This window comes from Cyphomyrmex costatus, unplaced genomic scaffold (genome assembly GCF_001594065.2).
Source record: "Cyphomyrmex costatus isolate MS0001 unplaced genomic scaffold, Ccosl1.0 scaffold344, whole genome shotgun sequence".
Taxonomy (NCBI): domain Eukaryota; kingdom Metazoa; phylum Arthropoda; class Insecta; order Hymenoptera; family Formicidae; genus Cyphomyrmex; species Cyphomyrmex costatus.
Genome location: NW_017277600.1, coordinates 186793 through 202952, shown reverse-complemented (window position 1 = coordinate 202952; position 16160 = coordinate 186793). Strand labels below are relative to the sequence as shown.

Below are 16160 nucleotides of genomic sequence, written 5' to 3'. Positions count from 1 at the left end.
AACATATAAAATAAAAGAAATGATCGGGTATATGATATCCTTAATGACACCGAAGGGTGCTGGTCTCTTAATTGATCTCGTTCGATTCACTGATTCACGTGCTGCTCTTCCGTGACGTTCAAACCTTCGCGAACGAAGGTATGGCGAACACCGTGTAAGGGATGAGCCATCGACTCGATCGGTTTCGTGAGCTCGGTCGTCTTCATGAGTAAGTAGTCAATTTGAACTCTCGCAAGCCGATCGCGCGTCGGCATGCATCCGAAATCGTTCGAACTTGTTCGCGATTCGCTCCGAAGCGCTAACGAGAAATGGTTATTAAATTGCAAATCGTCCACATCCGCTTCTGCGAACAACGGGCCGCCTTATGCGTCACTACGGCACCACCATAGTGCATATAGAGTGCATATAGTTTATAGCGCGGATATTGGCGAGAATAATCTTTCCTTTACATAGGAATGATTTTTTGCCCAGGTACTTATCTGAATATAGATCTGGAAGTAATTTTGTTGGACCATCAAATTAAATAACTATGTGGGGCGCTCCAACTGGAATGTCAAAACTTTGCAGCATTGCTCATCATGCTTGAAATTCCGATGTAATTATTTTGTTTTAACAAAATTATTTTCAGATCTGTAACTCCAGCTATATTTAGATATTTCAGCAAAATTGTTCTTTCTCCGTGTATGCATGCATAAAAGTTATTCTCGATGCCAATGATAATAAACTTATACTCGAAGAATTGATCGACGAACATTAAATGTGTATGTAACATCTCCATAGTTGTTTTGTCCTCTTGTTTTAGCTGACGTTTTGCATTTGATTGTGAATCCATGCATTGTCGACTCGATTCGAAAGCTCTTTGTACGACTCGCGCGAGCATTACATTCCTCCTAGTTCCAAGAAACGTGCCTTACACTTCCACGGAAATTCTCTCTCCCTACAAACTGTATATATTGCACTTTGCGAGTTTATAAAGTTCAAAGTTAGCCAGAAATTGGGAGTCGATCGATAAAGATATACCGTCGACTATTCCTGTTTGGAACATCGATTTACATTTGTTTGGTTATTAATAAGATGTTATATTTAACTTTATCATGAATTAATGAGACGTTCTAACAATAATTTAAATAGTTTTTATAAATTAATAAAAAATGTGTTAACAAATAAAAAAAAATTATAATTCTAATTTCTTTGTGAAAAATTCACATTTTTTTACTCTGTGTGTTGCGAGAGAGATATTTACTAATTTATTTTCTTGTTTTCCTAATTTTTTTAAATAGCACTTTATTATTTTGCCTTACAGTTTTATTAAAGTTTCTTTCTTTAATTTTTTTAACGATCTATGAAAAATCATAGAATGATATTTCGGACATTTGACAAGAATAAAATGCATACGCGACACATTGTATGTATAACATAATATCTGCACATGCGTGCAAATTTCGCAAATTTTGCGAAATGTAGAAGCTGCACGCAAAACAGAGTTTTAAAAACATTCACAATTTTTGTTCTCTCTCTCTCTCTCTACGCTAGAATTTTATTTCAAATCTACATATTTATGTAAAATTTTAAATAAAATAATTATACAATAAAATTTTTGAACGCGCGCATAATATTGTGTATAAATATCATCATTTTTTGGCGAAACGCATACACATGCACCATAAAAACATCACGTATTATATATAATTATATAAATAATATGAGTGTTATAATTATATAAATTATATCAGAGTGTTATGTAAATGATTATATAAAGCAAATATACATAACATAAAGTATGAAAATACTCTGTCATTAAGTTTTATATTTACATATACATATGCGCATTCGTCCGTTAATTAGCGAAGTAATATTATGCGCCGCGACGCGATGCATCGTGACGTTCGCCGCTGTTTGCGAGTTGCCGTCGCTCTCGCGAGCGTGAAGTACGGTGCAGGACGGTAGGCGGTGTGCCAGTCTACCAATCATCCGCGACGTCACGGCACTGTTCGCGACTTGCTTTTTTAGAGCAATTATTTCAATGCGCCGCAGCGTGCAATGATTTTGCACTCGTGGGCGCTCGCCGATCGATGCCACGCGTGTCCGTCCGGCATCGGGCCGAAATGCGAGTGGGCGTAAAGTCGCCGCCGGGCCCAACGGAATTGCTGTGCGCCGTAGATAACCTAGAAGGATGATGGTGATGCCGTCACGTCGGCGATACGCGACCGTGTCGTAAGACGGGTGTATCGCGTAGGATATCGTTATGAGTTGCGCGTGCCATTTAATCTGATTTGATCGCGACGTGGAATTACGGCGAGATCGCCGATCGCGTGGGATTTGGCTCCGCGCGGCTTATAGGTTATCTCAAGTCGATTGGAGGATCGAACCGAATCGTCGCCACAGATTCGCAGTATTTGTACGATCTGTCGTCGTGTTGTGCGCATCCTGCGCGTCATCATACCGATATCATCTATAGAATTTCATCAGCGGATTTATATATCGTTCCGTCGGTCCATCATGTATCTTGTGAGGATCGAGCAGCCTTTTCTGTCAATAGCTCCCATCTGTCTTAGTTTCGAACAGGTGACAACTTTTCTTCGAGTGTCGTCTAAATTTCCTAATTTTTTTCTGTTCAATTGAATCGGAATGGAGAAAATTGTATAATATCGCAGAGATATGCGTGTATCACGAGATACTGTGTCACTATGATAACAAGCGTTATCTTACTCCGGATCTACAATAAATTTTTAAGCCTTATGCCATAAGAAATGGACGAATTACAATCAATTATTCTCCACGTATTTGACTGTAATTGGTCAATTTCTTACGGCTTAAGGCTTAAAACATTTATTGTAGATCCGGACTTACCAACGCGTATAATTTCTCTTTAAATTTGTTTAAATATTCCTAAAATTTATCAGTAAAATATTTGTCTTTACTTTTGTTGCAAATATATTTTTGCCATTTTTTTTTTTTTTTAATGAAAAGTTTATAATGACACATAGACTCTTTGTTTTGTTACAGCAATATAAAAGAATAGGCGTGATTATATTCTGGAGAAATTTCTGAGATAACATAGTAGCTGTTACAATGTGTTTGTGATTGAATACAGACCTTTCACATCGGATCAAATAATGCTTAGAACTATCATATATCTTTGTATAACCTGACTGTATCGAAAATGCAGGCCAAGAAACGCTATCTATTATTATTCGTAACATGTGCGTTTCTTGGTTATTGCTATTTCGGTGGATATCGTTTAAAAAGCGAAAAATGGACAGGCAGATCTCAGTTGCCTTATGAGCGATTGCCTTCATATTTAAGTCTAAACGAAGAGTTCTATGACAAAGATTTAAAGACATCCAGCGGGGCTTTGATCATATCTCAACGTACACGGTATTGTCGTATGGAAACTTGCTTTGACTTTACAAGATGCAAGCAAGGTTTCACCGTGTATGTTTACCCGGTCGAGGATGTGATAAGTCCACTATACCAAAAAATATTAAATGTTATCACGGAGTCGAGATATTACACGTCGGACCCAGCACGGGCATGTATATTTGTCTTAGCCCTGGATACATTAGATAGAGATCCCTTATCGACTGAATTTGTACACAATCTTCCCTTGAAATTATTGCACCTGCCATATTGGAATAACGGAAGGAATCATCTGATATTCAACTTGTATTCTGGTACGTGGCCCGATTATTCCGAAGAATCGCTGGCTTTCGATGTGGGTTATGCCATGCTCGCTAAGGCCAGCATGTCCATCTTTAAACACAGACCTGACTTTGATGTGTCAATACCTCTGTTTGGCAAACAACATCCGGAACGTGGTGGAGAACCCGGCCAAGCGTTAGAAAATAATTTTCCTAATAATAAAAAATATGTGGCAGCTTTTAAGGGAAAACGATATGTGCATGGCATTGGATCCGAGACAAGAAATGCTCTCTATCATCTGCATAATGGTAAAGATTTGGTGTTTGTTACAACTTGCCGCCATGGGAAGACTTGGAGAGAATTCCAGGATGAACACTGTCAGCAAGATAATCAAGAATATGATACGTAAGTAGCGAAAATGTTGAAATTGTTTGAATCGCGTGGACATTGTTCAAAATATAATTACTCATATTTTTCATTTTGCAGATATGACTATGAAATTTTATTAATGAACGCTACGTTTTGTCTCGTTCCACGAGGACGACGATTAGGTAGCTTTCGATTTCTAGAAGCCCTGAGATCGGGGTGTATTCCAGTCATTTTAAGTAATGGTTGGGCTCTTCCCTTTCATGAGCGTATTGATTGGAATCAGGCTGTAATATTTTCCGACGAGAGATTATTACTCCAAGTGAGGAACATAATGCATATTTTGAATTAATTTTACTGTCACTTTATTCACAAGCGAATGATTAAATTTCATGAATGTTGCAGATTCCGGATATATTACGATCTGTGTCCAATGTACAAATTCTAAAACTACGGCAACAAACACAATTTTTATGGGAGAGATATTTTTCTTCTATTGAAAAAATTGTTTTTACCGTGTTCGAGGTAATTGCTTTTATCGTAAGTTATCAGAATCTTACGCTTTTGGCCTTTCGTTAATTATAATTATTAATTTAGAATATTCGCGAGCGTTTGCCATGGGAAGGTGCGAGGGAAAGAATTGTCTGGAACAATAGTCCTGGAGCATTGGCGATTTTGCCGCAGTTCACTGATAGTCAGCAGGAACTTCCCTTTTCAAACAGTAATCCTGGTAACACTTTCACTGCCATAATCTATTCGCAATTGGGATCCACCGCCGTACTTTATCGTTTACTTAGGAGTCTCGCGAAAAGCAAGTATCTAGATAAGGTAAGTCTATAGATAAGGTATCTATTGTTAATTTCTTATTATTTCTCTTTGTTATGCATTTTGTAATATATCTATCTGCTAACAAAATATTTTGTTCAAGATAATACTTATGTGGAACTCGGACATTCCGGTGCCAAGAAAACCACGTTGGCAAGGTATCAGAGCGTCAATTCACGTTGTCGCGGTTGATGGCATATCTCAACGTTTTTATCCTCATCCGTTAATCAAAACTAGTGCCATATTGTCACTCGACGAGGACGCCACTCTAAATACCGATGAGATTGATTTCGCTTTTACGGTTTGGCGGTCATTTCCTGATCGAATAGTAGGGTATCCAGCAAGGTCTCACTATTGGGATGACTCAAAGGTAGGTATTATGCAGTTCGCGTTAAATAACTTCCGTTTAGCCTATAACTGTTTCGTAATCGAGCTAATCTGGCTTTTATGTTCGTAGCGTTCCTGGGGTTATACCAGTAAGTGGACAAACGACTACAGTATCATTCTCACCGGTGCAGCTTTTTACCACCGCTATTATAATACTCTATATACCGAGTTGTTAAGCTCAACTCTCCATAAGACCGTGGAGCAGTCGCAGAATTGCGAGGATATACTCATGAATTTCCTGGTGAGTCACGTAACTCGAAGGCCGCCTATTAAAGTGACGCAGCGCAAATTGTACAAAGATACCACGGTAGCTGGAATTAGGTAGATATCATTAATAATTATGTTTTCGTTGACCAATATATATGATATCGTTATCGATTTCTGACTCATGTATCGTTGAATTTCAGATCGCCGTGGAACGATCCGGATCATTTCATACAACGACAAACATGCATGAACACATTTGTCGCTGTTTTCGGGTATATGCCATTGTTGCGATCTAACATGCGATTGGACCCCGTTCTGTTCAAAGATTCCGTGAGCAATTTGCGCAAGAAATATAGGCAAATTGAACTAGTTAGTAATTAGAATTGTACACACTGCTCGATTACGCATGACTATTTAATTTTTCAAGCGCGCCAAATAACGCAAAATCTTTGCGTACGATACTAGATCTATTTTTTTAGCGCACTTATGATAAAAATGAAGTCAGAAGAATGTTATGTATGTACATAATTTTAGAGAATGAAAAAGGAAAGAGCGGAATAATACGAGCAAGTGCAATAATTATAGCTAAAAAAACAGATCTACCGTCTTTGTCGTATGAATGTGCATATACAGGTATATACGGGACACATTCGCGCGTTTGCGTGCTATGCCATATTAGGCTATTGGTATTGTCGGGCAGCAAATCAAAGTCCGTTATTCTCAGCAAGGACGCACGGTGATATCCCTGCGATTTATTTGCTAGTAATTTTGTACAAATTGTAGAATCATAACGATGCCGTTTCAATTTGACGATATCTCGCGCAGCTATCACTAACTGCGGGTTAGCATTTAATTGATGTACATACAAATTATTTCGTAATTATTTTCGTAATTACAAAAAGTTGTTTAATAAACATTGGATTTTTCACATACTTGCTATTGAGATCGTTTGAACGATTTGAAAACAGATAGAAAAATCAAATTTTTCTTACGCGCGTGTTTTCGTACAATTTATCTTAACAGCTAAAAAGGAAAACAAAGAAGCAAAAAAATCATATTTGTATGTATAACAATATTTTTAATCATAGAAATTTGCGAATGTTTTTCTATTTGAATAAATGTATTTCATGTAATTCTTCTTAGATTCAGGATACGTAAGAAATCCGTAAAATTTTAGGGCGGACTTCGTCAAGTGCTTTGATAGTGGTGACGTGAAAGTCAATGTTTATATTGAGGCAAAGTGCAAGCAAGATCTGTTTATATTTAAAATGACTGTAAAGATGTTAGAATTTAATGCAATTATCGATATCGATTTTTCTTGCTATCGAATAATTTTAATACGATATAATTTTAAGCGTCGCCTTACTAACCCGTTTCCCCTTTTTATCACTTTTATCTCTTTTAAAAAAAAATATATATATATATATATCATGTATTTAAATTTGATCAAATTTTATATCTGAAGAGATTCTGTCAATTTATCTATAATCATGCACAATTATTTATGTGCATATTATTGCGTACGCTACATTGTTTCACTGAGTAATCACGTTCTACCGATCGCATTAGTTCACGAATATAGTTAACGAGATCGATCAGCATATCTATTCAGTTCAGCATATCTATTCGAATACTGCCGAGTTCTCAGGAACATGCTTGGAAAAAAAAGAAAAGAAACTTTCTTTATCAAGGCGTCGCAACAATATCTAGTCGTTTACACCGATATACGTTGTTACATGATGAGAGAAATAACATGTAATCCCTCAGTTAGAAGGATTGTACAATAATGTGGCATCTGCATGCGTCTTAAAGACGAAAAGCTATTTATATTTGTGATATGTTTTTTTTTCTGTGCGTTTCGTAATCATTCTAGAGGGACATTGAAAAAGCTCTATATAATTTTTATGCACAATATATTTCTGCAACTTGAGGAGGTATGCGTTAGAATCAAAAGCGATTGCGAGTTATAGTAATTGAAATTATCATTGTTATTCAGAATTTCATGTTATCATTAATTCTAATGATTGATTTACTTTACAATTGTCCTTGAGTTGCATCAATTGATAAATGTAAATTAGTATCTTGGGTGTATATAGAAACTGGTAGGATAATCTCTATCCTTCAATTGCTCGGCGAACAATCCTAATCGAATATGTTCCAATCGTTACCGGTCACTGAAGGCAAGCGTAATTCTTTGTACAAAGAAAAAAGTCCTATGCAGTGACCATAGATATTTTGATTCTATCCGATACGAAGTGATGGTTCCGATCTGTTAAACATTTTCCATATAATCGTATTGCGGAAAAAAATAATGTAAGGTAATAAGATATAGTATTAGTCATTTTATATGGGGAAAAAAAATAAACTGTTTTGTACAAAAAGAAACGCTGTTTGGAGATAACATAATTATTTTTATTGATCGTTCAATAGTAGATCCCGTGATATAATTGTAGATTTTACTGATCTATAAATTTTAGGAGAATGCTGACTCGTCTTCTAAGTCATAGAAGCATAGTATAGATTTATTAACAATTTTTTGCCGTAATGAACGATTATAATTTCGTATAATAATTATCTGATTATTGTAACTTATTATTTATAATAGTATACAACATATAAAGAAAAACAAAAGCATGGTAAAACTTAGACAATAAGCGAATCTGAGCCGCGAGTTTTAAAATAGTTGCCTCGACTATGATTGGCCAATTCACTTTACTGCTAGTTCACTGCTTACATTTTTCAGTGCTGCCGCTCTTCGAGCTTTCATTATCAGTATGTAATCCATAATTCACGAGCAAGGATTCTATCTTTTTTTTTGAAAAATTGTTCTGACAGAAATCTGGTCTGATTGTACGTAGACTGAAATGCATCTCGTCATCGCGCAACCCCTTTGGCTACAGGAAATCGAGTACGGATTCGGGGAATTAAAGATGCAGTGTGGCGTCGAAAGAAAAGCTCGAGTGACGCGGATTTTGAATGGTCGTCGAAGACGATCAGTGTCCATCACCCGGTCCCCACTCCATTCCTGGTGATCGCGAACGTCTATCGTATTGATGAGGTGGTGGGCAATGCGCGCGGTGGTGGGTATAGCACCAAGGCTCCCTTCTTTGTTGCCCGCTCTTGCTAGAAAGGTGACTATGCCATGAAGACGGGCGGTATCGTGCACGCCTCGCGTATATACCCGCAGTCACCTTTCTCTCCTCGTGACCGTAGCATACGTTCTGCGACGTCCATGGCGCATTCGCGGCTCTGAACAACGGCGCTGCATTGCTGCTGCGGCTCTCGTAGGCTCGCTCGTCGGCGCGCTCGTCGGAAGGAAGAGGAAGAGGAAGGGAAAAAAAAACGGAGATTCGGAGTGACGATCGACCCGCGAGGTCAGTCCGCGGGTAACCGAGTCCGGTGGATCCGGAGACACCGAGGGACTCGAACGGATTTTGAAATCCCCGCTCCGGTTTCGCCTCCCTTCCGGTGCGGTCGGTGTGAGTCCGCGTGCAGAGGAGAAGAGGATAACACAGCCGCAATCGTTCCTTCACCTTCGACCGATACCACCGACCACGTCGTGATTCCTACGTCAGCGACCAACAGCCACGAGGGAAGATGATAATCGTAAGCAGCGTGCTGCTGATACTGGCGGTCGTGTCGAGAGTGGGTAAGTTTACCCGACTTTCATTAATCGTTGTATATCTCCTCTTTACCGAGGGTGTGCATTTAAAGGCCGCATATAAACGCGATCGAGCCAACTGACTTTACGTCCGAAGTTGAGAGGGTCGTACTTTACCTCCTCTATTTTATGTGTGGTATTTGATACTGAAAACACAAGTGTCATTGCACTTTGCTTCTTTTACATAATCTTTAATATTCAATGAATATTTGACGAATATATTCTTGATTAATTGAGGACCGAATTAAATATTTCACTCTTAATGTGTATACAGTCGCATTAAAATCATCCAATGACATCCTTCGAAACGAATTTTACAGAAATCTTCTATTAAAATTTTATTCTTATCAAGATCATTAATGTTAATGGGATACTTCAATCGGTCATTTCGCTCAACGATAAACTCTAAAAAATGTTGGTGTGGATTTAGCGCTGTGCACTGAAAAAATTTAATGAATATTTAAATATTTCTAAGTAAATACATATTTACGAAATATAAACATATATTTATTTGATACAAAAAGACCTCAATTTATTATAATTTGACTATCATTTTTATATATTGAGTAAATAATTATTTACTGTAAGTTTATATGCTTACCATTTAAAGAAATATGTACGATATTAAAATTTAGTAATTTTTTTTTAGAGTGCGTTATATAATTCTCACTGTGTTGTTATTAATATTAACGCCCAAATATGATGTAAGTTTTATGATACAAATATACTCCTAATGTGTACCGCAGGGATTATAAATCCCTATCATGCTCGATGTAGTATTAACACCAACACGGTGAGAATTATATAGACACTACATGGTGTTAAATCCACACCGATATTTTTTTAGAGTGTACAGGTAATAGTAACGAATAAGGAATATTGCAGATCAACCGGACGGAGAATTGATTGCGCGGTCTCGGTGCGACAGGACAATTTATTGAGACAAAGTTTTTTTTCCTTCGAGAGGGTCCGCGGCGCGGGAAAGGCTATCGCATAGAGTGGAACTCGCTGGCAACTTGGGCTGGAATCGCATGCTCGCTCATTCGCTCGCTCGCTCGCTCGCTCGTATTAGCTGCGAAAATGTCAGTTTACGTAATGTCCGCGCCGTTGGATAACTGGCACACGCGGAAATCAAGCTATCGCGCCCGCCGATCCCCCGGGGTGCGCCCGAGGGTAGCGCTACACTCTCGAAGAACTCGCTTCCCGTCGCGCCTGATCCCTATGGTTGACAAGAATGTCCCGCATGGGCGACCGAGACGCACGAACGCACTTTTCTTTCAAACCCGCGCTGTCACGGCGCATGTCTTTTGAGCCGAGTTAATTATTCCAGGAGGCCGATTAATGTCGTATAGTGTTGCTTCAGGCAAATCTCGAGGGATTAACTGCGTAAGATGGAGGTACTAACGTAAAATTAATGAATATTAATTTAAATGGGATGTCACTTTATTACTTTCGATTTCAATACATCAACGGCATAACTGCACTAGATTGTGCTGAAGTATTTGAAAATTTTGCTGAAATATCTAAGAATTTAGTTAGATATAAATCTGAAAATATATATTGTATATAATTTTGTTGCCCCATTTAAATAATTATATAGAACGCTCAACTGGTTGAATACTTAAATTTTTGATAGCATTGCTTATCGTGCTTGAATTTCCTACATAATTATCTTGATGAGCCAATAAAATCATTTTCAGATTTGTATCTAACTAAATTCTTAAATATTACAGCAAAATTATTCATTCCGCAAAAATGATTTCTGTAATTTGAACATCTGGGTCTTCTTTTTAATTAAAAAAATGTATAATTTCTTTAATAAATATTTATTTCAAAAACAATAATAAATGATGTAAAGGACTCTTAGTTTAAAACAAATAATAAATTAAAAAGACAAATTAAGAGTCAAGAATTAAAAAATTTTATAATCTTTAAATGAAGTGGTCAAAAACATAAAATAAATATTAAATCGTCAAAAAAACGCAAAAAACATAGCATGTAAAAACAAAAGAATTAAAAAATAACTTTACATTATCGCAAAATCGTAGCTCTTCAAATACATAACTTAACTAGTTTCGACTCTTGAATTGAGTCTTCTTCTTTTGTTTTTACATGCTATGTTTTTTGCGTTTTTTTGACGATTTAATATTTATTTTATGTTTTTGACCACTTCATTTAAAGATTATAAAATTTTTTAATTCTTGACTCTTAATTTGTCTTTTTAATTTATTAAATATTTATTTCTATAAATAAAGCTTAGGGTGTAAATGTCATAAATAAATCTCTATATGTAGAGACAATGTAATAGAAAATGGAATGTTAGATAATTAAAGTTTTATTAATGCATCTTCATACTTTACTGTCACGCCGTAAGTCATTCAGGTCCGAGAAAAGTGGTAAGAGCAAACGATTCATTATAATTATCTCGTTTATGAGATTTGCGATATCTGAATGAAGAATCTTGAGTGTGTGGAGCGAGTGCGTGCGTGTATGCGCCGCTCTGTTTGTGTTTGCGAGTAATTAAACGTGTCTACATAATACACAATTATCCGCGAGAGGTTCCTTCCCCGAAGAAACGTTCCCGCGACACAGCGACGGTTTAACATTCCCAAATGCAGGAATCTCCCGCGGACGGTACTGCACGTTCGTCTCTTACTTTTTCGGGAGGGAGGAGAAGCCTTTTGCAATCCGGTAGCACGGTAGGTCGGTTTCGCATGCGAAAAGACCGATTTGCGAAACTTCGCCGCAGCACAGTGGCCGAGCTTGGATAGAGTCGAGCGCTCCGGTGAATATTTCGTCGAAAATCCTTACGAAACGGCGAGTCTCTCGGGAAACTCGTGGTATATTCGGGGAAAACTTTTGTCACCAGAAGATCTCGCTTGGAAAGCCAACTTAGGTTTATTCAGACGACAAAAATAGTATAAAACAAAAATCGATTAAGTAGAAAAGCTGCTGATTGCTGCCAAAAAGTAGGTAAAACTTTATAAAATTAATAATTGCGAAATTGTTGAATAATGGTGCGTGTCAGCTCGAGGGAAGATTTACAATTTTGATTGCTTAACAGTTATTTTTTGTACGTATATAAGTATAAACTTTACTACGAGATAGAAGCGGGATATACCAATTGACTAAACAATTAGGAGACTCTCAAGTAGTAAAACGGTTGCCTGAAGCAACCGATTAGTACGCCTGCTAGTAAATCCGCTTATGCCTGTCGATTTAGTTTACGTAATAATCTTACAAGTGGCAACTACCGTCGGAGACTCCACTTGCATCTTCGTTCGTGCATTCCCATGAAGGAATCGCGCCGCTCCAGCCCGCTGACGAATGTATGGCCGGCGTGCCAAACGGAGCTTCTCGCGGGTTTCTCGCGGAACAGAATCAGCCTGCACGATTTTACGAAATCCGAAAGTGACCATAACGCCTGTCGTGATCCACGTTAGTCTCGGTATCTGGCCGGATCAGATTCATCGGCGAAGCGGGCGCGACGCCATCGCGTCGTGGATCCGAACAAAAGAGAATGCTTTAACGGTATTGTTACTATATTTCGGTAACACGGCGACCTGGCTCGCCGTGGAAATGGTCCCCTTTGCGAAATCCACCCGGAGGTGCTCGGTTGCACCGTGTGCACCGCAGGCGGGCAAGCGGACGACGGCGTTCGGCAACGGGAAGGGGACGGAATCAGAAATCTGTTCCCATCGGTTAACGAGACGGTTGACGGGGATAAGGGGGGTTCGTTTCGTCTCGCAAGAGATACGTGTATCCGCCGTCGCGAGGGAGATCGCGGCGCGTTAAGATGAAAGATAATAAGAAAGAAGAAATACCGATCTCCTCGCAAGAGACCCGCGGATGCAATCGACCGTCGCGCGTCAGGTTGCCCTGTTCACGTTCCGTTCTTCCGTAACACGTTTGCGTCCGCAAAGTTTTCCTAGATGTGTCAATATACTCTTTAAGTCCGTTGGATTGCGGGATCGATGATTGTGCTGATGGATGGTAACCTTTTTCTCTTGCGCGAATAGGGTATTATGGAATTATTATTATTATTATTATGGAATGATTACTATTATTAAGTATTATGGAATTATTTGAAATGGATTGTTGGATTTGATTAGAATTGTTTAGTTATTGTGTGTTTAGATTTCTCTTGAGTTTTTTTGCACGGAAAGAATATTTTTACTGAAAAATTATCTAGATACAGATTTGATAATAATTTTGTTGGGTTATCAAAATAATTATAAGATGCTCGAACTGTTGTAGAGCGTCAAAACTGTTTGGAGCAACTTGTTATATTTGAGATTCCTACAAGTATTTTGATAGTTCAATAAAATTATTTTCAGATCTCTGTATCTATAACTAAATTTTCAGATTTTGGCAAATCCGTTTTTTCCGAGTAGTATTCTCTAAATTCTTTGGAATGGAACTTTACTTTAAAGAGCAAACATTGAGCCAAATGGAATGGCTCAGTTTCCAATCTTTGCGAGTGAGATTTATTTAAAAAAATTTTAGAGAATAGTGAAAACGAAATAATTCTAATCAAAAATCATTCCGAATTCTATGATACATATGTCCTATTCTGATTCACGAGCTGCATCGATATGCGCAAGACAGTAAGAACGGAAAGATAGTACTATCTGAAGCCACGGTGAAATCGATAATTGGGATTCAACCTTCGTGCGTGTTGCTTGATTTTTTTTTCTTCTAGAAAGAAGATATCTCACTTATGGAAATAACATCTGACCACGTGCTAACGGAACGAGTATTCAAATTAAATAGCGGAGGGGATGCGGTGGCCACTTACTTCTCAATAGTATCTTATCGATTAATGAAAATACTAGCTGAATTCACGTAACCATCTCCATAAACGGTGACGTCGCGGCAACAAATACGAATTGCACAAATATCGCATGTAGTGACGCCATCTCATTTACATTATCAGTTACGTTAGAGTGAAGTCTTTGACGAAGGTCAGTAGCTTTTTAATCGAAACTCGTCCAAGGTACTTCTATGTTATTTCATGGCCGCATTATCTTGTGTATTTATCTTTATAATTAAATTATACGGTTTTTGAGGTTATATAATACTTGGATTAATTGAGAAATATTCTTAATTCTCAGTCTTGAAATCGATGGTGGCTTAACAGAAATCGTTTTTTTATTCATTAATATAATTCCAAGAAATGTAATCGAATTCATATAACATGTTTCTGAAAATTCAAAAACATTCTATAAAAATAAGATGTTTTTGTTCTTTAGTATTTATATTTTTGTGTTTCTATTTAAGTGTAACTATATATCTAAGAAAGATTTATCGTAAAATGGTGTAGAATGAATGGCGTATTGCAGTAAGATTATACAATGATCTCGCAATAATCTTTTGTCAACCACCTCGATAGTCTGAAACATACGATGCAATCTCTCTTGCATGGCGTTACATATATCCATTAGAGGGATATACACGTACATGTACGTAAGATAGGCGGACTCGGTTCGGCGCGTAGGCGGGCCATTTTGCGATACCGTCAGCTCGCATCAGCGAAGTAATTTAGCAGCCGGAATGCAGTTTACGCCCCATGATTTACACGTCGCCGGGATATCTCAGCGTCAAGGGCTCTGCGAATCGCGCGCAGTCGCTGTCGAAGTGCTCGCGTTATCCTTTCTAAAAAGTCATGAGTTACGGCTCGCGAAGCAACGCGAGAGGCCAGAGTCTTATCCCCTCGAACTATGGTCGATTCTTCTGTTTAAAGATTACAAAACGTAGTATTTTCCAATTTACGTTATTCTCATAATGCTGTTTTCTTAAACTAAATTGCCCTGCCATTTTATTACAGTTTTCACCCAACGATTGAGTCGGGTCTGGATTACCAGCGTTTTCCAAGTTTCGACTCCGCGCTATTCGGGATGACTATTGGCAAATAAAACCGATATAATTTATGTAACGCGCATCGACCGTAGAACGCGGATATAAATCACCGCTATTCGAGCCAGTTAAATTTACATCCTTTAACTTCACCCACCCGGGGCGTCAGTGTCCTCGGACGCAGCTACGACGGGAGGGAAGTACGATCGTGCAGTGCAATAAAATCGATACTTCTCCCGTGCACTCGTAATCCCGCGTCTCTCACATTGATATACACACACATTACACACGTAGCCGTGCTCGAAAACCACTTCCCTCAGCTATTATCCTTTCTCCAGGATCCCAAGAGCACCCGCGCCGCTACGCAATTATCGGGAGAATTTACCGGCGGCATACGTACCTTACATTACGGGCAACCCCTCGGTCGTTTTGCACGTCGACACGTAAAAACCGCCACATTCCCAACTGCGTTCACGTTGAAGTGGAGATATTCCGCGGCTCGAAATGACAGGGAAGGATAAGCGGCTTATATTTATATCCCTCAATCGTAGGTTTTCCGTATATCTGCGATTCAAAGGGACAGATCTATGAGTTGTTCGTCAAGAAAAACTTTGCCTCTTGTATACTATTATTGGGAGACTCTTTTCCTTGAATATAGAAAAATCGAATCGGTTTACGACATTAAATTTGAAACCATCTTAGGACAGTTTTAATACGTAATTGTAATCAAAAGGTAGCTGTATTCTGAGAAAAAAAATCGTTTATTTGTACTGTCATTTTATTATAGTTTTCGACCGAACGATTGAATCTGGTCTGGATTACCAGCGTTTTCCAAGTTTCGACTCCGCTATTTGAGATGCAAGTAAAACCGATATAAATTAATTTAGTTCGTCTTTATTTCTTTTGTTGGATAAGTTTTGGTGTATTTAAGTCATATATATGTTTGACTTAAATACACATATATTCTTTATCAGAAATAAAGGCGAATTAATTTAATTTAATTAACTTAGTTTAACTTAATTTTTGTTTCAGTGTAATGAAACATGAAAAGCATCTGTGTTAAGGACGAGTTAATTTTATACATAATAAAAGTGATTAGAAAATTATTATTAGCAACGAATTATATAAAATACAATAGATTTAAAAGAGCGAGAAAAAGAAGGCGAGAGAGAGAGAGAGAGAGAGAGAGAGAGAGAGAGAGAGAGAGAGAGAGAGA

At 37.9% G+C, this 16160-nt stretch overlaps 2 protein-coding genes across 2 annotated transcripts in view; both read left to right on the top strand.

The window, feature by feature from the left end:
• Positions 1 to 3163: 3163 nt before the first annotated feature.
• ttv (exostosin glycosyltransferase 1 ttv) lies at positions 3164 to 6316 on the top strand. Its single transcript, XM_018542764.1, has 7 exons — positions 3164 to 4047; positions 4129 to 4330; positions 4414 to 4533; positions 4606 to 4836; positions 4937 to 5203; positions 5291 to 5541; positions 5628 to 6316. The coding sequence occupies exons 1-7, from the start codon at positions 3164 to 3166 to the stop codon at positions 5806 to 5808; spliced, it is 2136 nt and encodes a 711-aa protein (XP_018398266.1). The 3' UTR covers positions 5809 to 6316.
• A 2613-nt stretch (positions 6317 to 8929) lies between these two features.
• Positions 8930 to 16160, top strand: part of Cda5 (Chitin deacetylase-like 5) — a 55207-nt gene continuing 47976 nt past the window's right edge. The window contains exon 1 of the mRNA XM_018542763.1: positions 8930 to 9076. Coding sequence (XP_018398265.1) covers positions 9025 to 9076 — 52 coding nt within the window. The 5' untranslated portion in view covers positions 8930 to 9024. The remainder of the gene's footprint in view (positions 9077 to 16160) is intronic.

Excerpts from the sequence above, each read along its gene's own strand:
- ttv (XM_018542764.1), top strand. The coding sequence starts at position 3,164 with ATGCAGGCCAAGAAACGCTATCTATTATTATTCGTAACATGTGCGTTT. Across the intron at positions 4,534-4,605 it reads TTGTTTTTACCGTGTTCGAG|AATATTCGCGAGCGTTTGCC; the intron begins GTAATTGCTTTT and ends TTATTAATTTAG. Across the intron at positions 4,837-4,936 it reads AAAGCAAGTATCTAGATAAG|ATAATACTTATGTGGAACTC; the intron begins GTAAGTCTATAG and ends ATTTTGTTCAAG.